General features: G+C 38.4%; 1 protein-coding gene across 1 annotated transcript in view; it reads right to left on the bottom strand.

Annotated features, from left to right (window-relative positions):
• Positions 1-4489: 4489 nt before the first annotated feature.
• KCTD14 (potassium channel tetramerization domain containing 14) overlaps positions 4490-26979 on the bottom strand; it is a 28861-nt gene continuing 6371 nt past the window's right edge. The window contains exon 2 of the mRNA XM_044073338.1: positions 4490-7846. Within this exon, the coding sequence (XP_043929273.1) occupies positions 7172-7846 (675 nt within the window). The 3' untranslated portion in view covers positions 4490-7171. The remainder of the gene's footprint in view (positions 7847-26979) is intronic.

Here is a 26979-nt window from a genome sequence, read left to right as displayed (position 1 = left end):
GAGCTCATCAGGCTTGTATGTTGTTTACTGCTGTGAATCTAAGTTGCCTCCTTCACCTCAGGATAGGGGAGCAGACATTGGCTCCTAATCTAACATGGGTCATCTAGGACACAAATAAAGGCTTTATCTCTGTGCCATGGGGCCACTCAAACCAATATTTTCAGTACAGAATTGTATTCAAACATAGTTGAGATATCTATTGAGATAGAAATTCTTAAAACATACTAGAAGTTAATATCTTGCAGAAAAATAAAACATTTAAGATAACTTGAAAACTATATGGAAAAAAATGTTGCTTCCATCAAAATGTTTCCTGTATATAAAAGTGTGAATTTATGCACATGACTTTGTTTTGCTGCCTTATACCTAGGCGACCAAGTGGGTGCTTAGGGCACCGTTTGAAAAAGAATCCCCATCCCCCACTTCATATAAAGAAATTAAACCAAATGTTCTGTGCCAAGCTTACTCAAAAGCTGCAGCACACTAGGGTGGTGTGGGCAAGGAGGTGCTGTTCACCTTGCCACTTAAGGGGATTCTATTCTCAGTCACCGAAAATCTACCCAATTCATTATAAAGCTTGTGAGCAGGACTGAGCACAAAGACAGAAAATTTGAAAGTGAAGGCAAGTATTGAATACTAGGAGGCATTAAGGTAGACAGTGAATGTGTTTGTAGGACAGTGCTAGCAAATATGTTAGTGTCAAATAAGAGTTGAAAGGCATTACTGCGGCTCTGTTTTTAAAAGATTTTATCATTCAAACTGAAAAGTAGTTATAAATGGTGGATATGAGAGCAGCTTGTGGAAGAAAATAATACTGCTGTCATTTGCTCACTATTCTATCTTTGCATGACTAACAATTTACTGACTAAGTTAGACTGAGCAAATGGCCTTTTCATCGCAGGCTTTATGCAAGTTAAGTGGTTTAGTGCTTTAAAGAGAGACGAATAAAAGGGTGATGAAGCATGTAAGAAGTTATGTCCCAGATAAGGAGCACAGACAAAGCCAAGAGGCAGACAGGAAGTCTTAATAGTTTGAAGAGATGAAGGTGTGATATACCTGATGAAATAAAATTCCTGTATCAAAGTTCTAGCTACACTACTGGAGCAGAGACTCACCCCAGCAGTGCTCTGTGGTTTGTAGATGTTAAGTGGTTTCATTTGACCACAGGAGATGTTTTGGAGTATGGGGCTAATTGCCGAGCAGGCAATGTGGGTATAGATTGAGAGTTAAGATGACCTAGATATAAGAAAGTTTGTAAAAAGGTTCAAGCCAGTTAAGTGTTTTAGTGCTAAACAGTGGTAGGTCTGGTAAGGTTTTTTTTTTTGCAAGCATATGTCACCTTTGTTGTAATATTGTTCAAGTTTAGATCCAAGGGGTGTTTGTAGGTCTTGTCATGAAAGGGGCTCCATACAGGAGAGAGGGCAACAGGTAAGTGGCAGCTAGTGTTACCTTGACAGAGTTTGTAAGGAATTTCTTTACTCTATGAAGGGTATCTAGATTTTCCCAATGCTACTGTGGATTTGTAAATCAAATTTTTAGATGGTCATGTTTTATATGCGAGGTAGCTTTATTATATTTAAGGAAGAAGTTTTTTTTAATGGAAATAGGATTTTGGAAAAACAGGTAATTTAACATTGGGGGGTTAGTAGCAGGTGATTATCTCACAGCCAAAACGCTTCATAATTCTCTGAAGACATAGGAAATAATCTGATGTGCATTTTAGGGTAGAATAAGCATATTATGTGAGAAAAGCTTGCTGAAAGAATTTATGTAGATTAGTGAAAATATAGAATTTATGTAGATTAGTGAAAATATTGAAGAGCAGACGGCTGAGAATGGAGCCCTCTGGCATGCCAGTATTGACAGACAAGGTGGAAAGCCATTTAACAGACTGGTATCTATCAATTAAGTAGTTATTAAACCATAGTAGTGTGGATTGTGATAGCCCTAGGGAGTACAGTTAAGCAGGGAAAGTTTTTGGTGACAGACTACATCTAAAGCTTTAGAAAAATAAAGGAATACAGAGGAAGTTCTAAGTACTGTTTAACATTATGGATATGGAGACTGTTTGCATGTACAGGGAGGTGGATACAGAGGGAATCAAGAGAGGGTGCCGGTGGAGCTATACTTGGTGAAATCAGACACCAGTATCCCTTTGAGAATTGAGCCACAGTTTGGGATAGTTATAACATGTGGGGAAGGAAATGAGATGGACCAAGTCAAATAGGTTGAGGCTAGTTGATGGATATTTTGTGGAGATAATCCAATCGAAATTAACGTTACCTAAGATTATCTTTTTATCAGAAACTGTATGAGAGATCAGTTTAGGATATTTTTCAGGGTTTTTACATGATTGCCTGTGGGAATAATAAGTATTATAATATATAGTTGCACTATAATATATAGTTGTTTATAGTAATTTAGTTTAAGATGGGAGATGAATTTGGTGTTGTGGAATTTAGGAATGGACTTACAAGGTAGAATTTCATGGTAGTCAGGAAAAGGTAAAGTTATTCCATATTATAATCAGGGAGTGAAATAGTCCGGTAAATGAGGTTTTAGTCACTGAATTCCTCATGCACAAAAATACAATGACAAAGGTCATAAGCAATTCTGAAGGAGCATGCTCGGCAGCTGCTTGGGAAGGGTCCTGAGCAGACATATTGGGCCCGAACTCAAGAAGGACCTGAGGAGGTATCATGAGACCAAACTAAAACCAATTAAGCATACACCTCTTAAAGAGGAGATCTACATGTATTTTTACATTTTGTATTAATTACAATATACAAATCACAATTTAATATAAAGATTGTGAAAATAAAGAAGTCTCACCTGAAGCTGTTCATTTTGCTCAATGTACGTACCTGTGAAAGATCCCAGAAACTCCCCTTTGGTCACATGATTTTTCGGCACTGTTATGACACACAGACACTACTGTACATGGATACCAAGCTATAACCACAGCTGTAATCCATATTTCAGTATTTATTTATTTGCTAACTTTTGTTGACTGCATTATCCTATTGGATACAGCTCTTCCCTTTCAGGGGTGACCCAGGAGTTCTGATGGGTTGTGAGTCTTGATCATACAGCAGGCAATGAAGGTGAAAAGAAATTAAACTGTTTTCTGGACACAGGAAGTTGCTTATTAATGGCTCAGAGTTAATCCTTTGCACCAACTGTCATACATGTAAACAGTATGTTAACACAAAATTAAATTGGTGGTTGTGGGTAATGTTATGGCAAAGCTTGCATTCAGGAAATTCATGAGAAACTCAACAGCAACAGGCAGAATTGCTGATAGTCTTGTACTGGCATCCTTGATCACATGGGTGCTTGAGTAGGCTGCTGACGTTTGTGCTAAACGTTAGCATAAAAGACACTGGCACTTTCTTATAGATTCATAGGGCTAAACATCACAGATGGAATATACTACTCCAAGAGTACTACTCTTGTAAAAGCTTCCCCAACATAGGCATATTTCTTTATCACCCATGAAGAGATGCAATGATAAGATAGCCTTAGCCTAAGCCTAACCCAAATCCCCAACTGCCTCCATGCCTCCAAGCACTGTCTGGTTAAGTGATTTGCTCACGGTCAAGTAGCAGGTAAATAAAGGCTTAGGTACTCAAACCCTGTACCACAGCAACTATAGTTTACAGCCAATCAAAAAACAGCAAAACAGAGCCGCTGTTCACACTGAACAGAAGTGGCTCTGCTTTGTGATTTTTTTTTAACTGGTTGGTATACCAGCCAATCAAAAACTGCAAAGCAGAACCACTTCTATTCAATGCGGAATAGTAGAACAGGGAGTTCGCCAACTTCAAACGGGATTTATTTATTTTTTGAGAGAGAATGCAGGTCTTGGAATTGGTCTGCTGAACTCAAGACAGTCCCACTAAAATAGGGATCACTGGTAACTCTGAATTATTAGACAGATGTGCATTGTTTAACCATGAATGGTAATTTGCTTGTACAATACTACTCCACTATATGGTAAATGGGACTGCTGTCAAAGTTTAGAATCAAGATCCAGTTACATTATTACAGTGTCTAAGGGGAAGGCAATGACAGCTTTTGTTCACCCACACCATAGCTTCAGCAATCTTAAGGAAGCTAGAGCAAACGGAGAAAGATCCAATAACTGTGACTGTATTATTCCCATGATAGCCACTTTTAAGCCGAGCAGTCATTCAGAATAACCCAGAAAAGTTATATCTGCTCTAAAAAACCCAACATTGTACTCTAACTTTATATCAGGACAAAACAGAATGTTGCGATTCCAAACAGTTTTATACATAAACAGATCTCAGCAAATCTAGTACAGATTTTTTTGACTTTAATGTAGATGAAAATCCTAGAATTACAACAAAAAAATGAAACCATTCTAAAATGACAGTCTTCGGCCATTTGTATAATTACAGTCAGAATCAGGCAAAAGTCTGCATGCTTCATATAGCTAACAAAAAACGCAGTCAAGACACTTAAATTTACCATTAATACACTTTAATTTCCTTCACAAACTTAAAACATTTCTCTTCAAACTTAAAACAGCTTTTTTCAAATTGCGTGATTATGACTAAACATTAAAAACGGGAGCCAGCTGATAACTAGAGGAAAAATTCACACGCTGAAATGTAAATCCCTAGTGCACTTAAGGCTTCATTAAAATATGGTTTTGATGGAAATAGCATAGTAACATCTCAAAATTATATTGACCCCTTCTGTCCATTTCCTGTACAGCTTTTGGGCTTATGGACATAATTTATCTTGCACATGCATGAACTCCTCTTGCTTTTCATATCTGGTAATTTCCCTCCAATATTCCAGTTTTCCCTTCCACAATATTGCTTGCATCAGGAGTTTTTGCATCATGCAACAGCACACAAGACAAGTAAATCACAATCAGCTCCGCTACATAATTTGTCAAGTTCACATATCTGCCAAAAAGTCCCCCCTCCCCCGATATAGTTTAAAATTAGGATGACAAATGTTTCACTCTAATGCAGGAATTCAAGAGGATAGGTGTCGCTACTTGTGCAATTAAAGTTGCAACCGCAACCTTGTTTTTGTAAAACAGCTTCTCTTTTTTTTAATCGCAGAGCTTCAGTTCTTGAACTCTGAATCAGACATACTTAATCAGATTATTGGAAGAAAAATTCACGCTTGCCTACTCAAACAAGGGTAAAGGATTTTTATGAATAGCCATGTAGTCAGGAAATTGGGGACATTAACTTCAAAATTCTTAATTAATATGCAGGGACTTCATAAATGTCTACACTGATATTTTAGCAGACATAGGTCATTGTTAGGATGGTCTATGTGGTATTGCCCGAGAAGAGGGGCAGGAAAAAGTGCAAAGCTCACAAAATGTCATGGGAGTCTCCTTCCTTGTACAGCAGTCATGGCATGCATAGCTCAGGAGAAATTAAGCCTCTAATGTGGCAGTTGCTACTTTTCAATTTGTAGCAAGCTAACCTCTCACTTCAGTATATGGGGTAACCCATGAGAGCTTCTAAGACTTTCCTCGCAGACAGAGACCCCCACCACACATCATCCCACTGATTTCCTTTCACGTTATGTGAAGTAATGTGGAGTCAAGCTAGTTGCCTAACAGAAGTGTCAAAAACAATTTTGGCATGATAATAGAATTCAGATTCTAAATACGGTGAAAGGTAATAGTGATGGGTGAAGCAACAATGGGAGATCTGTGGGACTGCAGTGGATCAAGGAGGGAGGAATCAATACAGATGAAACTATCAATCTTCCCCTTGGTGGCCCTAATGGTGCTACAGCACTGGATAATTGCAGCAGTGATACCCCTGGAAAAAAATGGCTCTGGAACAGAATGAAGAAGCTACAGCCATGTTTAACATCAATTTTCATTTTACAAGGAGTCCTACAAAAATTGCTACAGGGCAGGCTAGAGTCCCTGAATGGCAATGGTATTTTATGGCGAGCTACAAATGCCTTAGTTCAGCTTCACCAGTTCTAGGACTGGTCCACACACAGATGCACAAAGGGAAACCACTGAATGTGGCATGTGTGGTTAAGGTTGCATCTAATGGTACAGACACACCAGACATATTTAGCCACTTTCAATAAAAATGATCAAAGGAGGTGCCCAAGAATTAACTTTTGGAACTGGTACAATTTATCATATTTGTGTAAGACAGCCCAAAGTTTTGTGCGTTAAGAATTCTAAAACCAAAAGCAGTGGATATACATGGAGAGAATTGCCATAAAGACCCTTCAGGGACTTGGAGGGTGAGAAAAACAGCTGGGATTTAATACGAAAACTAAAACTCAAAATAACCCAAACTGCTGGGATGGGGGTGGGGTGCAAAGTGACAGGAGAGAGTTACTGGAACTTATTTTATTGGTTACTGGAACTTTTTCAATGTCTTCAAGAACCACTCTTTGCTAGTCTCACTACGTTTCTTATCATATCACGTGTTGCCCTGCCCTTGGAAAAGCAGATACAATGTCCTGTAGTCCTACATAAAAATAAAATGACTTCTCCAGTGATAGCTTTGAACAATCGAAGGTCTGGTTTGGAACTACATCTCTGTTAAATTACTTAAATGATGGCAGAATAAATTAAGATCCACTTGTCCTTGACACCAGAGTTCTAAAATCACTGGCCCGGGCTATCATGAACAGATGTCCTCAGCTAAAAACTTTAAAAATTGTCCATATTCTCAAAAAATGGAGATACTCCATTTAAAATGCCATTATGAGAACTTTTATAAAAATGTACAGTGTTCAAATACTTTGCACATTAACTAAAATAAATACAGTAAATGTGGAATACAATTTAGCCCAACAATCTTGCACATGATCTCCATCAAGCTGGACTAGTTTCAGCGAGTATAAACATGTTGGATACCGAATGATATGCAACATACCGTGGCAACAGAGAACACTGCACTCTATGCTTACATTTAGGAATTCAGAATAAATATTAACATACCAGTAAAATACTTCAGACTCAAAGCTCTAAATCTTGCAACAAGGTAAACAAAGTTTGGTAACCTTAGTCATACTGTTTGATGTCCTTAGTAAAATACCTTGTACAATAATGTTCTTGGCAGTTTTTAAAGATACCAATGGTGCCCTTCTTAATTAAAACCCGTAAAGTAAAAGAATTCCTTCAGGTTTAAGAAATTTTTCACCACCAGGTAAACACAAACTTGTAAAGGAAGTCTTGTGTCTTAGTAAAGCGGAATCCTTTCTCTGTAGAAAAGGGTATGCAAGTGATCTTGTAACCTTTTGCTTCTATGTCCATTTTGATGCAATCCAAAAGATCTGGAGCAGAAGGGGATGCTTTCCAAGGGCCAAATGTAACTACAGATACTTTGTCATTGTCAGTCCCATTAATAATATCACTGCATCGAATATAATCCTCATCAGTCTTCACTATGCACACCACGACACTGGACGTACGCGATGCAACTGCTTCTGCCCTGGCTATGCGAATCATGACTTCAATATTTTCACCATAGTTGGGAACACGTGATAAAAACTGTTTTCTCCCAACCTGCTCTCCAAATATTTGTGGGGTATCTTCCAATTGTTTTATCAAAGCTTCTATCTCATAGTAGACTGCCTCCTTGTATATTTCCTGGATGTGCTGAGTTGGAATTTGATTACTACGGAGATATTCCAGAACATACTTAAAGTATGTCCCATCTCTATCAATCACATATCTTCCATCTGCATCTGTCCTTAGCTTTGGTAAACCATTGAACATGTTGGCCAGTTTAGACTCTGGGCACTTCTTTAATGTAGCGATTGTTGTTGTGTATATCTGTCCACCAACATTTAAAGTTATAACTGTAGGAAACTGTCAAATGAAAAAGAAAAAAAAGTTATCATTCTATACAAGGAGACAGTGCATCTAACAGCATTTATATGTGTATTACACACCCACACACCCAAATCAGGCCCTTATCTCTGCCTTCAAGATCCACCCAAGACTCTTGTACACTCCTGAACCTTCATTTCTAATGAATTTTTCACCAAGCTGTTACAGCTGTACCATCTCAATCTGTGTGTTTATATTACTATTTCTGCCCAATGGTTGGCATCCTATAGATAAAAAAATCAGACATTTCTGTCAGGCTAACATTTCACTACCTTGACATCTCACCACTACTGCTTTTCTTCCAAGTATCTCCTGCATGGGTATTAATATCTGATCTATTAAGTGCAACCCTCTTTCAGGGTTTTTATTGGATATAAAAAAGTGTACACACCCCTTTTAAAATGCCAGGTGTTTGTGATATAAAAAAATGAGACCACAATGAATCATTCAAAATTTTTCCCACCTTTAATATGACCTATAACCTGTACAATTCAATTCAATTGAAAAACAAACAAATCTGTTAGGGGAAAAAATATAAAAAATAAAAAACGTACAATATGCTGGTTGCATAAGTGTGCACAGCCTTAAACGAATACTTTGGTGAAGCTGCTTCTGATTTAATTACAGCATTCAGTCTTCTTGGGTACACACCTGCCTCAATTAGACTGATCGATCCCAAATAAAGTTCAGCTGTCATAATAGGATTTTCCTGATATTTATTCGTTTGCCTACTACAGCAAAAGCCATGGTTTGCCGACAGCTTACAAAGCATCAAAGGGATCTCATTGTTGTAAGGTATCAGTCAGGAGAAGGGTACAAAAAAAAAAATTTGCACAGCATTGGATATAACATGGAATACAGTGAAGAGTCATCAAAAAGTGGAGAAAATATGGGACAGTAACATTGCAAAGAACTGGACGTCCCTCCAAAACTGATGAAAACTGGTCAGGAAGGCTGCCGAGAGACCTACAGCAACACTGAAGGAGCTGCAGGGATTTCTGACAAGTACTAGTTGTGTACTACATCCGCGGTGGTGCAGCGGTACCGTTGTTGCCTCACAGCAAGAGGTTCTCCTGTTCGATTCTCAGCTAGAGTGCAGGGAGTGCCTTCTGTATGGAGTCTGCAAGTCCTCCCCACGGTTGGGTGGGCATTTGAAAGACATGAGTAAATGGGCGTGCCTTTGCTGAAGGTTGAACGTCGAGCTGGCACCTCGGCATTCATGAAAATCTACTGTCAATTAGCTGACCGGAGTTTCGCTGTGGCGACCCCTAACTGGGAAAAGCCGGAAGACAACAACTAGTTGTGTACTACATGTGACAATCTCCTGTATTCTCCATATGTCTGGACTATAGGGTAGGGTTGCAAGACGAAAGCCTTTTCTTACACAGAAGAGCATCCAGGCCTGGCAAAAATTTGCAAAACAATACATCAAGCGTCTCAAAAGCACGTGGGAGAATGTTATGGTTTGAAGAGACCAAGGTTGAACTTTTTGGCCACAATTCCAAGGATACGTTTGGCACAAAAACTTTGCATCACCGAAAGAACACTATCCCCACGGTGGTGGCAGTATCATGCTTTGGGGTTGCTTTTCTTCAATTGGAACAGGGGCTTTAGTCAAGGTAAGGGGAATTATGAACAGTTCCAAATACCAGTCACTTTTGGCCCAAACCTTCAGATGTCTGCTATTAAGCTGAAAATGAAGATGAATCTCACCTTTCAACATGACAATGACTCCAACCATACATCTCCATATCAACAAAAGAATGGCTTCACCAGAAGAAAATTAAAGTTTTGGAATGGTCCAGCCAGAGCCCAGACCTAAACCCAATTGAAAATTTGTGGGAGTGACTTGAAGAGGGCTGTGCACAAGAGCTGCCCTCGCAATCTGACAAGATTTGGAGCACTTTTGGAAGCAAGAGTGGGCAAATATTGCCAAGTCAAGATGTGCCATGCTGATAGATCCCTATCAAAGAAGGCCGAATGTTGTAATTAAAAAGGTACTTCAAAAGAAGTGTTGGTTTAAGGGTGTGCGCACACACAGTGTTGGTTTAAGGGTGTGCGCACACACAGTGTTGGTTTAAGGGTGTGCGCACACACAGTGTTGGTTTAAGGGTGTGCGCACACAGTGTTGGTTTAAGGGTGTGCGCACACACAGTGTTGGTTTAAGGGTGTGCGCACACACAGTGTTGGTTTAAGGGTGTGCGCACACACAGTGTTGGTTTAAGGGTGTGCGCACTTATGCAACCAGCTTATTGTACATTTTTTATTTATATTTTTTCCCCTAACAGACTTGTTTTTCAATTGAACTGTACAGGTTACAGGTCACATTAAAGGTGGGAAAAGTTTTTAAATAGTTTACTGTGGTCTTATTTTTTTATATCATAGAAACTTGGCATTTTAAACAGGGGTGTGTAAACTTTTTATATCCGCTGAATATATATACACATTATATACATGTGTGTGTATAATAAATAAATATATATATATATATATATATATATATATATATATATTTAAATATAAATAAATAAAAATACAAATACACACATCTATATATGTATGCATTACATACACACAAAAATCAATGAAGTCTGCTAGATGAACCAGAACTAGCAGCAAAGAATGTGCCAAGAGCTCCACCCTAGTATATTACAGCCAAAAGGAGACACAAACAACCAGAAAACAAAAGCAAAGAATACCCAAAACAAGCAAAAGCATCAATATGAACCTTGATAAGCGATTAGCTTTCCTTTGCATAAATGTTAATTCTAGTGCTACACAAAATGTACATGTACCAGAACACAAGGCTATACAATGAAGTCCTCTCCAGAAAGCATTTGCATAGCCATTTGACATTCCTGAACAGTAGTATCATAATCTGAAACGCAATAAATGCCTTTACTAAATGAACCACCAGTAAACCTGGCTACATTCCAGCTGAAGACAGAACTATTTGCTTTACTTTTATTGCACTGTTTCCTCCCACAACCTTGTCGTGTTAAAGATTACATTTACAAAACCACACAGCGAGTCTATTCTCAGAAATATAGAAACAAGTTAAATGTGTAGAACTTTAAATGCTGCACACGCCTAGGCATTTGACAATTACAGTGAAGTCAAATATCTGAAATGCTCCCCCCAATCTTCCGTGAATATGAATAAACCTTTATCACTGTTTTTTTTTTCAAAAGTGCAGTACTTGGGAATGAAAGTACTACTCTCCAGCTGCCCTGGGCAGGTGGCAGAAAAGCTGGGCAGTGGGTACATGCTAAATGTCAGCTTGGATGCAGACTTTTTAATTCACAATGATTACTACATGTAACAATAGGAGTACAACCACACATACCTAGTTCCGCTGATGCATTATGCTATTCAAGGTACTCATTTGGACCAACTGCTTTGTGTATAAACTTGCCCAATTGAGAATAGATTTAGAAAAAGTTGGACTTGTCCCAGGGTATTCTGGCTATGTACTTGGCTATATTACAGTGTGCAAGGAGATAAGTCCCATGTAAGTGTTAGGAGCTTAACTGCCGTAAGTGTTAGGAGTTTAACTGCCCCTGTTGCCAGTTTGTTAAACTGACTGTATGAATAAATGAGTTGCATAAACCATGTCCATCTGCTGACAAGGATAGCACTGAGTATCATCTGACCTATTCCAGGGGTTAATGTTACAGACCCTATTTCCATGCCATCCCATAAGGGACAACAGACAGTTAATTGCTCACTCTGATGCTGGCAGTGTAGTCTGGCAGTTGGCTCAAAGGGCCAAATCTGCGAATTGTAGCTCTTGTGGTACAGGTTTTGATCCCCTCAACCCTCATTTATCTACTGTGTGACCTCAAGCAAGTCACTTAAGACACTTGTCACCCCTGAAAAGAGAATGCATCCAGTGGGTCTACCTGGTAAACAGAGGGTATTACACACCAACACACACACCTTCCCTTTAACTTCATTGGGTCTTTGTACATTTTTATTAAAATTTAACAACTGGGTTGGCAAACAAGTTATTCTGCCTGAATTCACCATAAGCAGCATTTACGGTTTATAAAAAATTAGAATTAAAACCTCACTTGCACTGTGTCAAGGAATGTTTATCCCATGTCACATAATACAGGTGTTGAGAACATCTCTGCTGGCAGCTGTAACAATAGAGACTCCCCCACCAAGGAAGGGTTGTAGGCATACTTCTCAAATGCTATTTAGCCAGAATACTTTGATTTTGGCATTTAGATTTACTCCCCCCCCCCCCCCACAAATTTACTGTCTTTTCTTCATAAACTGAGATCTGTTTGTGGGTACAAACATGATTAAATAACCGAACCCAGTCCATACAAAAAGACCATTGCTAATTATGTGTGGTGTAGTATTTGAAGATCTTCTCTTGATGAATGAAAAAATGCTTCCAGAGTCTTTAAAGCCCACTGCTATGACTTTAATGCACATAGGTTGACATATATGACATAGGGCTGCAAGACAAATATTTATGGGTCACAAAACAAGTGGCAAGGTACAACCAAAAGCTGTACAGAGCTTTATTTTGTTAGATTATGGGAATATAGGATACATAACACTAAAAAAAAAAAAAAAAAAAAAAAGCTTGGATACCAGCTGTATAAGTAAAGAAATATAAAAAAGGAAACTACGGCTCCAAAAACAATCTCACAGAGACATTTCAGTGAATGGAGTTCCTCTAGGAGCAGTTCCCAAAAGAAATAATAGCCTCAATGGAGTCAATGTCCAGAGTAACTATCGAGTTAGATGATTTCCTAGGAGTGTTAAAAAAAAAAAATTCAACAAATCAGTTTCTTGCTAATGGGCGAGTGTATAGGATGGACTTAAGCTTAAATGGGACACTGAGGCGTCGGTAAAACGGGTCCTAAGAGCATCTTTGGGAGACCAGTTTTCAGATGAACTTTTGGTAGTGTGGAGAGCCCTTAATAAAGCTACCAGTCTTTAGTTATGTTCAGTTGTTGGATGAAGCCAACCAGAAGCTGAAACCACTGAATGATTCAGTGATGGTAGCTTACAGTGCATTAAAGGAATCAGCTTCCCGGGACAATTACGATACAAGGATGGATAGAATTGTTAAAGTGACATCTGAAGATGATTTTCAAATGAGGAAGAAGCTCAAAAAGTTCCAAACGGACAAGGACCACGAAGTAATTTTGTCTCCACCGTGACAGGTTTACCATCAGTAGAGGAAGAGCACACCTTGCAGAATGATGTGGATAGAGGGCTCCTAAAAGAATGAGGGGAGTCGGAAGGTCGCAAGGAAATGGCTAAGGTAATGCCAGAGTCTTAACACTCTGGTCCAGAATGGTGGCAAACAGCCATTCAAAGACAATAACTTTCTTGCAGCTAAGGATTTTCGATGTGTCTAGGTTTATCTTAGGAAGGGGGGCAGAGATAACTATGCAAGTGCCAAAGCAAGTGGAAGGAAATTGATGGGGGAGAAGCAACAAGTGTTTTTATGGAAAAAACAAAAGCCATTACTGCACAATGAAAGGAAGGTGGATCAGGTGGGCGACAGATATTTGAGGAGAACTTGTTTCCCCAGCCAATTACTATAGTCATTTTAAAGGCGTAAACCTGTTCAGTGTCAAGTTGATTTTGGATCAGGCATCCAATTTTTTTAACAAGGCTGATGGAAATTGTACTGAATAGTAATTTCCTATTTTTTTTTTGAAGTGGAATATTACCGCCAGACCACAGGGGTTGCGATGGGTGCGAAATGTGCCCCAGTTTTTGCAAATGTGGTCTTGCTTGAATGGGAGAAGGAAGTAGTGTTTAGATCCAGGTTTATGCATAAAGTTAACAAATACCTAAGATTTTTGGATAATATTCTGGTCCTGTGGATTGGGTCAGACAGAAATTGAGGAGATTGTATCATTTTTGAACAGTAGCAGACTTTTTGTCTTTTACGTACAGATATAGTAGACAAGAGATTAAATGACATACTCCTCAAGAAGAGATGGAGAGTTGGTTTCTACTATTTTTAGGAAAAAGACCAATTCAAATGGCCTGCTACATTATGAGTTGCCATCCTCCACACCAAAAATGTGGAGTTGTGAAGGGCCAGATGTGTAGGCTATCTAGTTTGATTAGTAAAGATGACTATTTTAGTAAAGAAATGTACACACTTGCAGGGATGTTTAAGAATAGAGGTTACCCACTCAAGATGTTGCTCAAAGCCAAGATAGATCTGGAAAAAAAGATTCACGGTTTACTGTCAGATTTTACGCTCCGATATTGGTAGGACCAATTTTCATAAAGATTCCTAGTTTTGGTAACAATGTGATGGTGTTAAAGTACAATCATGAGTGTCCTCAATTTGTAAACATTTTAAACATAGTTTGGGATAAAACGTTTGACGTGGAGCTTAAACAAAGGTTGGGGTTTACAGTAGAGGCAGGAACATTAAGGAAACCTTATAACTGAAAGGGATGGGGCAATATAATCAGCATAATTCTAGAATGTACAAGTGTGGTTCTTGCAACTACTGTAAATTCATGAATGACAGACCTTACGTGGCGGTGGATGGTTATCCCCACACCTTGGAGTGCTCTGGGCGGGGAACTTGTACTACAACAGTGAATGTTGTGTACATAGCAACCTGTATTACATGCCCGCACTTCTACATTGGAAAAACCATACGTAACCTAAGGTATAGAATTGCCGAACATGCAAGAAATCAAGGCTAGTAGTGCCCTTTACCATCATTCCACTGTGCTACAATTTTAAGAGATTTTTGTTTTTTATTATTGATAAAGTTGAGAAAAACAGGGGTGGGAATACCAGTGTTGTTTTGGAATTAAGGGAAACAAAGTGGCAATTAAGATTAAACGTCAAAACTCTCCCAGGCATTAATGATAATATATCAATTGCCCCTCTTAAAAATGGACATATAAACTTGCACAAGTGTTGTTTCAATGATTATGCACTGTATTTAACATGACGTTATAGGTTTACCTTTGTATGTTTTTTTGAAGTTGAATATTCATTCACTTATTTATTGGCAGATATTTTAAATTGAACTGCATATTTATTTTCAATGAATGGAGTAGTTTTTAATTTTGTAAGTGTGATGTCATGAATTTTTTTTATATAAATAGGAAGTGGTGTATTTTTTGCGACTCTGATAAAGCCTAAGATTGACAGATGAAAGTGCTTGGTCATTAATAAAGCATGTGTTCTTCGCTATACAACAATGCGTTTTTCCTAATTTTTGTTATTTTTGTTGCTGTGGACTGTATCTTTTCACCCAGTGTGAGGTGAATTTGGTGTTTAATTACTGTAATTAGACATTTTAAAAAGAAAGAGTGAATCTGTCCAGTGTCAAGTTGACTTTTGAAAAATTAAGGTTTTCAGCAAGGGGTTGACTTTTGTGCCCTCTTCCAGGGCAGACAATAAGGGACTATGTCAGAAAGCCAAATTTAAAATGTTTTTAACACAGTTTGGTAAAGAGAAAAAAAAAGCGAGCCAGTGATGTATAGTACTTTTAAATCCACCTTTAATGCCGGAGTTACAGGCCTTTTTAGTTACACGTGAGAATGAAGTACGTGATTTTTAAGTGTTGATGCCTTTTATAACATGACCGAAGCGGAGAGAAAACCTTTACACGCATTAAGATGTAACAGATATTTACATCACGAAGGCAGACAAGGGAAATGCGGTGGTGGTGGTCATGGATTACAATTTTTATCATCATAGTTTGGCCAATATCTTAAAGGAAGATAGATTTTATATTGCTGTCAGTGCGACAGATGTTAATAGAGCCTATAGGGTCGCTGTCAGTGCGATAGATGTTACTGGAGTCTATAGGATCATTGATGCTTTGACTGAAGAATGGTTGACAGTTGGATTGAACAAGATTTGGCTGATTTTCAAATTAGGCAGATTTTTTGGCTTGCACAAAATACACAAGAACTTGGATTTGCCCATTGTTTGTGGCTTGTAGGTGCAATAAAACTGAATTCATGGACGTTTTTGTTGATAAGAGTTTACAAGTGGTCATTAGAGGTGATTCATATGTTGAGATTCTTTTGAATTGTCGACTTGTAAAGGACATTACTATGAGGACATGTGGTTGGTTATGGCTGATGTTTCTTTATATATACGATCATTCCCAGTGATGTGGGCTTGGAAACGGTGGATAGAATGCTCCGTAGGTCTGGGCGTTTCAGAGGTTGACTTGATTAGAATTTTAGATGTAATTTTATCATATAATTTTTTCAAATTGGACAGTGTAATATACAAGCAAATCAATGGAGTGGTAAAGGGAGCAGAAATGGTCCCCAGTTATGCCAATGTTTTTATGATGGGTTTGGAGAAGGTGTTTGAGCCAGGGGTTTTTAGTGATGTTGTTGTTTACAAATGATTTATTTTTGTTTGGAAAGAGACCAAAGGTGCTCTGCAGGCATTTATGCAGTATTTAAAGCGTCTGAGCTTTTGAAGTTCACATTTAATTTTGATAAAAATCTGTCAATTACTTGGATTTAACTTTACATAAGATAGATAAGTAGAGTACAAAGATATGAAAAAAAAAATCAGTGCAGAGTAATACTTTTTTTACATTACAGCAGTATGCATAGCACTAAAAATAAGCAGTCAGTTTGACAGGGTTAACTGAGGTTAGTCATCTTAAGGCAGAATGTGAAGCACTACGTTTTTGACAAGAGGGTATCTGGAAGAATTATTAGATAAGGCTGTCAATAGAGTTGTTTTGGGGACAGAGAATGCAAGGTCAGAGTACTGATTTGATAGGGGCACATGGCAATGGTGAGGTTAATAAGGATTTCTCATTAGCCTGCATGCTCAATTATGTTGAAGAAAAGGGTATTAAGAGGATAATTAAGAACTGGAAGTTCTTGATGAATTTTCAGGATGTGAGTGAAGTTATAGGGGACCCGTTTTGTTACCAAATGGGGTACAAATCTCAAGGAGTATTTTTACAAAGAATAATCACAGGACTTGGATAATAGCACTACTAAGGGGATGTTTAGAGGAGACAGCCACAATTATTCCGAGCTTGTTTTAGAGGGATCCAAAACTTGCACAACAGCTAGGAATTACTAGTTGAATTTAGTATGAAGATTTAGTTGTACATCCAAACGTGGTTTATTTGACTTTGTCCTGCCTTCTACATAAGGACCATTAGAGGTTTTCATTTCAGGATTTATGAGCATCTTAGAGCCATTGATAGGTTTGATATACAAATGCATCAGCCAGGCATGTTCTTTCATGTACTACCAATGCATTTGCCAGGCATGTTCTTTCATGTCACATTAATGAAAAGTTTTCTTATTCTGTTTCAGTGACAGATCAGGTTAAAAGTGATGACTTTTAGGTGGGATGCTGAGGATGACCTTGACTGGAAAGAGTATCGTTGGCAAGTTAGGCTAAATGCACGAATTGTTTCAGGTATTAAGGATAGAGAGCTTCAAAATTCTTTTGAAAAGGAAAGGGTTAAGGCACCGATTAGCAAAAAACAAACAAAATCAATTAAATCTGGAGAAGTGATGGTCTGAAGATCATTTTTAATGAAAATGCTCATCAATTACATTGTATGGTTTTAAACCAAGTGTCAGTGTTGATTTTTGGAGCAGTCGTTTCCTTTTTTTCTTAAATATATGATGCATCAGAGGAACAATTAACATTTTAGTGTTGGGTATATACAGATAAAACAGTTGTGGCAGTAGGACTCAGATCATGATAGTTTCTGTGAATAAGTACGACAATATGACAGATGCTGTCACAAATACTTGGGATTACAGATTTTAGTGGAAAAGGGTTACTGAGGCCTTTCCAACTCCACTCTCCTTAACCATTAAAGCCTTCCGGTTTCTTCTGTACACACCTCATGATGAAGATGGCTGAAATCTGTATGCAGTCTGTGTACTATGTTTCATTAATATCTCTGACAGTCATATGAACCAGAAGAGCTGGTTTTGCTAGCGAACATGCAGCAATCTGGCAGATTAGAGGTAATGTACACCCTAAGTTTGTAAACTTTTGTCGTCATGCCAACAGACAGGACTTTTCTGTGGTTATGCTTATAGGTCATCCATAGACTGTTTGCAGAGATTATGAAAACTCTGCTTAACTACACATGGGATGCCCATGCCATGGTTGTTCTAATCTCATTGTCCCAGAGTGCTATGTTCACATGTGTGAGCATGACATCAAGTGACACATTCCTGCCACTTAGGCTGATATAAACAAACAGGCTGAAAGTACTTAAAGCAAACCCTACATAGAGCCATGAGTAACTTGAAATAGCACAAGCAATTTACTGTTACTGTAAATGAAAGTAACCATATGGGTTCACTCTGGAAATTTTTAAGAGAGCAAAATTCATAACTTGTAACAGTTTAAAGGTTTCCATTTTCAGAAAACTAACTTCTTAAATGACAAAACAGCAAGTTTCTGTGCATACCTATCTAGAGAGACTTGTCAACAGCTCACGTAACAGAACTTGTCAAGGTAAATAAATATTCACTGTCATCTGCTGTTCAAGTCACCACAAGGTATTCCATTTCAAATAGCAAAGGGTCTTTTAATGCTCTTTATGTCAGGCACAGATCACTTCTAAGGGGGCAATGAGATGAGTCTCTTACCACAAGAAATCCCGAAATACTTTGATTCTCTCTGCAAGGAAGCTTTGCATACATTTGCAATTGCCCCAAGGTGTGTGTGAATAGATTACAGAACAGGGCACAGTATAAATTGGAGCTTTGCATACATTTGCAATTGCCCCAAGTTGTGTGTGAATAGATTACAGAACAGGGCACAGTATAAATTGGAGCTTTGCATACATTTGCAATTGCCCCAAGCTGTGTGTGAATAGATTACAGAACAGGGCACAGTATAAATTGGTCTGCTAAGAGATGCGTAAAAGGGACAATTAAACTTCTTTGACATGGCTCTCAACTCAAGGAGGACCAAGTGGGTGACTCCATGTGCACTACTGATAGCAATGGTTACATGGATACAAAACTAAATGGTAATTATCTATATACATAGGTAGGAAATGGAAGGTCATATAAAAAACAGTGAGCACATTCTAGATATCAAACACAATAGAACCACTAATGCCCTATTTAGGCATATTAATGAATTTAATGAGCACACATTTAAATTGTGTACTGCAAAGAATTCACAAGGATTTTCAAGGTAGCATTTTGGATATGCACCTGGATCTTTGTGAAATGAAATGGCAGTTAAGATTAGATGCCACCAACTTCCCAGGGATTATTGAAAATATTAGTATAGCACCATTATTGAAAGTTCAAACATATTGTAGGGCAATAATAATTGAATGTTAAGGGTTCATTTATAGGTTCATAGGTTTATACTAGGCTATCTGCCCTAAGGCATTTATAAGCCTAGCCCAAATTTTTGTGGCTTACGCCACCCCTTATATGAAAAAATACTGTGCCCATTAGTTTGTTGTGCCTCTGTCCAGCAGTGACACAGAGATGATTCCCGGGGTAAACCTACGATCTCCCATCCACAGGTCTAGATTTCTCTTGAACAGAGTCAGCGAGGTGCTCTGCCTCACATGGACCGGGATTTTATTCCACAGCATAGGGAGTCTGAGTGATAAATCTATCCCTCCAGCACGTCCTATTTATATCCGTGCTAAGGTTTAAGTCGCTTGCTCTAGTGGTTTTGGTGGATTTGGATTTTGAGGTGGAGCATGTCCATTAATTCCAGGTTGGACATGGCCTTGTATGTCAGGCACATCACCTCTGAGCAGACGGTATGCGACTGAATAGAGCTGGAGTTTCTTCAATCTGGCAGCATATGACAGATTTTGGAGTCCCTTTATCCTTTTGGTGAGGAACTTTTGGGGTCTCTCCAATTGCTGCAGATGTCGGGTGAGATACATCCCGAATGGGGCATTGTACTCGATCATTGGTCTGATAAGTGAAGAGTACAGGGGAACAATAACCTCACTAGATCTGGATGTGAATCCCTTCATGATCAGGTGGGCAATGTAGAAGGTCTTTCTAACCACTTTAGCAATGTGAGTGTCAAAAGAAAGGCCACTGTCAACCTGGGTCCCCAGGTCCCTGAGGATTGCCACCTATATGGTAGCTTGGGGTTACCTTGTTTTTCCCGAAGGGTATGACTATACAGTTTTTGGCGTTTAACTTCAGGCCATGGCTCTGGCACCAGCTATCTGTTTCCGTGAGTCCCTTCTGAAGGATATCCGTGTCTGATGCACTTTCCACTATGGCGCCCAGTTTGCAGTCGTCTGCAAACTTTGTCAGCCAAAGTCCTCCTATGTTGGCCTGTACGTCTGAGAAGTAGATGCCAAACAATAGGGGGCCAAGGACCGAGCCCTGTGGGACACCACTTGTGACCGGATTGGAGTCTGACACAGCGCCAGCAACTCTAACCCTGTGGGTTCTGTCCTTAAGCCAGTTTGCAACCCATCTTGTGACATATGGGTTTACATTTAAGCTGGTAAGTTTTTCTACAATACCCGAGTGGGGTATTGTGTCGAAAGCCTTTGCAAGGTCAAGGTAGGCTGTATGGACTGCCTTTCCCTCATCAATGGCCTTGGTGACTTGTTTCGAAGAAGTCGACCAAGTTCAAAAGGCATGATCTTCCCTTGACAAAGCCAAACTGGGTCGGGTCCAATGTCTGCAAGTCCCCTATATCTTTGTTTATGAGCTCCATTATGATCCTCTCCATAGCTTTGCAGACTAGACTTGTTAAGCTTATGGGGCGGTAATTACCAGGGTCCGTAGAGGCGCCGCCTTTGTGGAGTGGGACAACAGTTGCTGTACGCCACTCCTTGGGCACGTATCCTGTGGTAAGGCTGAGATTAAACAGCTGCCTTATGTGCGGGTTTAATTCCTCATTTAGCTCGTGTAGCACACAGCCGGGGACACCATCCGTTCCCATTGATGCTGTGTTTTTAGCTTTAGAGAGAGCAGCTTTCACCTGCGCATTTGAGATGTCCGGGAGGCTACACTCGGCTGGGATAGTTATCTCTCCTTTGGGGGAGGGGGGTGAAGTTTGCACTGAACCTGTCTGCCAGTATGTTGGCAATGTCTGTGGGTTCAGTGATTTTTGTATCATTTTGGACTAATTCTGAGCATATCTGGGAGTTTCCACCCAGGTTCCTAACATAGCTGAAAAGGCCTTATGATTGTTCTTTGAATCCATGGCAATTTTTCTCTCAAAATTGGCCTTAGTTGATTTTATGAGTGCTCGTATTTTTTACTAATAATGATCAGGGGTGACTTCCTTTTATGGATTTTGTTCTATCATGTAATAGCTTTCTCCTCTTATTGTAAAGTTTGTTAATGGCTGGGGTCCACCACACTGGACGCTTGCCCTTTGTGGAAAGAGTCTTGGTTTTATTTGGGATTGCCTGATCCATGCAGTCCTGGAGGTGTTCATAGAAGGCATTTGTAAGGGCTTCCGCAGCTTGGGTTGTGGTTTCCACTGGCTCAGGGGCCTTGAAGGATACCACACCAGTCTTGAGTAGTGTGAAGTTTGCTTTAGAGAAGTTCTTCACTATGGTCTTTTGTTTGGGGTGGGGCGGATGTGGATTTCCAGTGAGATTAGTTTATGATCAGATCTCACCAATGAGGGATATACTTCCGGTGTGGAGCATTTTGTCCCCATGTTTGTGACAATGAGATCTAGTATATTTTCTCCTCTCGTGGGAACAGTGACTAGCTGTTCCATGGCATTTGAATTTATGAACTCCAGAGGCTTAAATTGTCGCGGTGTTTAGTTTATAAGTTGTTTAATGAAAATTTTAATAATGATGGTTTTAAAGCTTGTGTCAAATTTATTTATTGATTAATTGTTTAATGTCAATCATTTAATAGAGTGTGGGATGTAATAAAAGGGAGTGGGTTATTTGTGCAAGTGTTCTGATGAAGTCTTATTTTGGAGATGAAACCTAGGTCAACGTGCGTTTCAATAAATTACCTTTGGCAAGCAACTCATGTTTGCTTTGGTTGTTCCTGCATCTCCTGGTCACTGGATTATTGGCTGGTCGTGTTTTTGGTTTTTTGTTTTGGTTTGTGTTGTTTTCGACATGGAGAATATGGATTCCAATTCAAACATTGTTGAGTTGCTACAAAAAAAATCAATCAGCAACTGGCCAAACATACGGCACAGATTAAAACTTTGGTTGACAGACTGGCACTGTTACTAGTGCCTTTGGAAGCTTGGGGTTTCCTTTAACTCAACCCACTCCCTGTTCTCAAGCTTCAGGTTTGAATTTGGGTGAGCCTAATAGTGTGGAAATGGCTCATGTTCAGCCTGGTAACAAATGTTTGGGCAATAAGGAAGTTGTTTTTAATAAAACGCAATGGAAGAATAGTAACTAACTTCCATTCTGAAATGACGGGTGTGGGCACTCAAAACTCTAGAATTAATATGTCCTTATTGGAGCATATAAAGCACTTCGAAAACAAGTTGCTCAGCATGAAAAAAATTACAGTTAGAGAATGGATACCTTCATAGAAATATAGCATTAGGGTTGGTGCCACGAGGGTTACGCCTGTGGAGATCACTAAGCATTTCACTGTTACCTTCAATCCCATTAGGGTAAGTACATCGATTATTTGACCATACGGGACATGAATTAATGAAAATTATGACCAAATACAATGATCAAGTCATTGCCCAGCGAATGAGTGAATTAGAACATGAAAATGAAATTATTCTAAAGCGATTTGAACTTTGATCATTATCAATCCAATTACAATTTGTTGGACAGTATTGATAAAATTTGCCAAACTATTTTCCAGAGGAAACTGTTTAAAATCAAGACAGACACTGATTAATATAGTTGCAGCAAAGTTACTAGTTATCGAATGGTTACTATGACAACCAAGAAGATTGACATCAGCAGGAAGTGACATCATCACTGGATTACAACCAAAATCAGAAGCAAGTGGAGCCCCTTTTGGAGGTCGAACCCAGGCGCTGGGAAAGATTGCGGAACAGAGGGCCGAATGGCCAACAGGGAAGACACGAAGAGAATGACCAGTATGTGGAGCAAGGAGCTTGCCCAAAAAAAGTGGGGTCGACAGCTGAAAACATTTTACAACCAGCAGAGTAAATGGAGGTAGAATTGGCTGACCTATTACTGTGAGTGTTTATGAAACTGAAGCGGTTTTGTTGTCAGCGTTTAAATCTTGTGTGCAAATAAACTGTGCAACTCAAGGAAGCGAGAGGCAAGGTGAATGTTTGGACACAAACTTTTCAATGTAGTTCTTAGACTGAAAATATTTTTGTATGAGCAATGTTAGTTTGTATAATTAAATTTTAGAGACAAACAATTTCCGCTGTGGCAATGAGTTTACGGCTCACTCATGATTTTAACATTGACACAATTGATAGTTTATTACATTTAACTAATGTAATAAAATGTTTTGAGAAATGTAATGACCCGGTTGTGATACTGAACAGACATGGTGACTATAAAGTATATAATTATTCCAAAAAAGTTTTAAGTGTGGAACATGCTGATCTATTGTCAAAAGGGTTTATTTTTAAACCTGGGAGGTGGGGGTTTGTTGACTGAAACTAACAGATTTGAAACTGCTGGCCTGAAAAATGAAACTTCGAATGTGGTTTACTGATAATAGCTCTCCGCGAGTGACTAGTGGCTTGACCAAGCCCAGTAGATTTAACCCACCTGCTAACAGTATGGTGTCTGTTTTTGAAAGAGTGTGTGAAATTAGAGCACTAATGAAAAATAGAAATAAGTGTAGTAATATGACAAATGAGATTGGTACACTAAATGAATTAGTACATGATAAAGAGATACACCTGATGAAACTCGATAAGGGCAATGGCGTTGTAGTCATGGACTTGATTACATTAGTCACACGTTGAACATGTTAGCAGGGGATGGATATGAAGAAAGTAGTTTAAATGAAATACATATTGCATACGCCAAAATAGATTTAATTATTGATAATTTATTATATCTGGGCAAATTAATGAGATTGATTATAATTATATCAAAAACGAATGGGATTAGTATTACCACAGATATTACTTTGTTGGCTATAGATGTATGTAAATTGTTTTCGGTTATCCCCAATAAAACTGGCTTGGAATGGTTAGAACATCTGTTGAAAACTGGCCTGTATGAACAAGATATTAATGTTTATATCACCTTAATGGAGGTGGTTCTTTGTAACAACTTTGTTTATTTTGAGGGACAATTCTACAAACAGGTCAAAATAAACAAACAGGTGACAGCAGTGACTATGGGGGCAGTCCCCCTTATGCCAATTATGTGAGGTCATTCTGTGAGCAGGAATATATCAACTCCATATTAAGCATTACACACGTTTTTTTGGACGACATTCATTTGGGAAGGTAGTATGGATAGGATGAATGCCTTTGATTAATCACACAGTTGAATTTTTAAAAATGTACACATCAGTATAGTAAAATAGAACTTTCCTATTTAGATGTTAAAATGAAAATAGACCAAAATGTGGGTTGTTTAAAAACAGGTATTTATAGGAAAGCTATCCTCTCCAATTTGTATCTCAATTATCAGAGCTGGCATCCCTACCATCAGAAGAAATCTATTGTTAAGGGTCAAATGGTTAGGGCTGCCAGAATAGTTAATGATTATCAGGAGTTTAACGAATTAGAGTTTATAATGAATAGGTTTATATGAAGGGGTTACCCAGCCGCCTTATGTACTCCGATTAGAGAGGAAATTATAGTAAAGCGAAATGGTGGTGTTATTGAAGCCATTTTAAGATGGGGCCCCACTGTCACATCTGAAGATGGATTGGTTTTCGGTGAGCAAGAGAAATCCAATGAAGGGTGTTGTCAAATATATTTTATAACCACATTTAATTATGATGTGGATGATATTAAAATTATTCAGAAAAATTGGACCATAATGTGGAGGCAAAAATGGGTGATGTCCCCAAATTTATATTTAGGAAAGATAGGTCTTTTAAAGATATATTGGAAAAAGGAAGTTGTGGAAGTAGTATTAGTACAATTAGACAGTTAGGTAATTTTAAATGTGTTAGGTGTGGGATATGTAAATATATATTAAGCACAGGGCCAGGAATTTATATTGCTGGAATCCATATTGTGATTAGAGGGCATTATAATTGCCTTCGTAAGAATGTGGTTTATATGGCTAAATGCCAGCTATGTCCAGATTTTTATACTGGGAAAACTTGTAGAACTTTTAAGGAAAAGGGTGAGTGAGCACATTCTAAATATCAAAACACAACAGAACCACTAATGCCCTTTTTAGGCATATTAAGGAATTTAGTGGGCACATTTAAATTTTGTGTACTGCAACAAATTCACAAGGATTTTCAAGGTAGCATTTTGGATGTGCACCTGGATCTTTGTGAAATGAAATGGCAGTCAAGGTTAGATGCCACCAACTTCCCAGGGATTAATGAAAATATTACTATAGCACCATTGTTGAAGTTCAAACATATTGTAGGGCAATAATATGTGAATGTTAAGGGTTTATTTACCAATTTTTGGTTTATTTAGATGCTTAAATGGTCACTGTTATTTAGTTTATTTTTAATGAAAATTTTAATGATTGTTTTAAAGCTTGTGTTTTTAAAGTTATTTATTAATTGTTTAACGTCAATTGTTTAATAGAGTGTGGGTTGTAATAAAAGGGAATGGGTTATTTGTGCAAGTGCTCTGATGAAGTCTTATTTTGGAGACTAAACCTAGGTCAATGTGCGTTTCAATAAATTATTTACCTTTGGCAAGCAAATCCAGTTTGTTTTGGTTGTTCCTGCATCTCCTGGTTGTTGGATTATTGTTTGGTCATGTTTTAGGTTTTTCGTTTTGCTAATTCACATGCCTTTATGTTACCTCTCCTGTTTCAGATGTTAACAGCTCTTGTTAATATTCCACCCATATTACCTTCAGAATACATCACAAACGTGACTAAGGTACGGCATACATTTCCTTTGTAAGCAGTGTTTTCCACATTTCACTACCATTTGATTGCACCCTGGCCCATTACTCCCATCCAGATACCCTCAATGTCTACTTTCCTGCATTTTCTATACAACTCACTCATGCAACAAGACAGCCAAGATGAAAAGAAAGCACTTCAGAGTATCAAAAAAAGTCTCCATTACTTCAGGCAGAAATAAGGCAACTTGGAGATGATATGGAGAAATGCCTCTCAGCTGTCCAGATCTTTGCCTCGTCCTTTTGGTCTGCCCTCAAAACTTGTGGTTTACTCTAGTAAATATAGTGATGCAGATAAAACTGTTTATAAGTGATGTATAATGTTTGCAACTACAGTTGTTTTAATGGTGTCCGATGTAAACTGTTTGCAACTAAATATAAAATGTAAGCTTGTCTGTGTCATATGCGTAAACTTAAAGATGTTTGAAAAAACAACACTTGTGGTTTACTGACAAATCGGTGAGGTTTACTGAGAATTAAAGTCACTAAATAAGAGTTTTAGACTACACATCCCCAAGAAAAATGCAAGCAAGGGAAAATTGTTATTTTAGCAACTTTCTAAATGTATACATGCAACGAAAATCTGTCCCAGGTTTCTGGGCCCTTGGGTTTCTGGGCCCTTGCCCCCCCTCCCCCCAAATACTTCTGGCTTTGCCCATATTCCTTGTGCAAACATGTTGCAATGTATGTACAGAAATAGACTTCAGGCAGAAATAAGGCAACCATCTATGTTGGTTTGTTCCTGTAGAGCGATTCTTAAAGTAAATGTGAAGTTTCTAATGTGAACAAATGTTCATATCCAAGATCTCCTTACTCTCCCTTCTTCACTCACTTCCTTACTTTTATCAGTCTCTCCCATGGATCTCCAAATATACCAGAAGCCTGTTTTTTTCACTTTGTATTGCAATTCCTGTTTGCATTATACTGACTTACCTTCAATTTATTTTCTTATGTCTAATTTGGTACAATTACTTAAACTGTATTTGCTTTTCATATTACTCATTTTTGATACTTCTGTGCCTCCTCTGAAAATAGTATGCTACCCAGTCGGACTTTCCCAGCAATCAAATATCAAACCAATCAAAAGCAAGATCGTTTACTAGGGTTTAGAGTTCAAAAAGGACTTCCACAGCAAAACT

The sequence above is a fragment of the Protopterus annectens genome, chromosome 5.part1, assembly GCF_019279795.1.
Source record: "Protopterus annectens isolate FY-2018-M chromosome 5.part1, PAN1.0, whole genome shotgun sequence".
NCBI lineage: Eukaryota > Metazoa > Chordata > Ceratodontiformes > Protopteridae > Protopterus > Protopterus annectens.
Note: the sequence above shows the minus strand (reverse complement) of the source record. Positions and strands in the feature narration are given on the sequence as shown.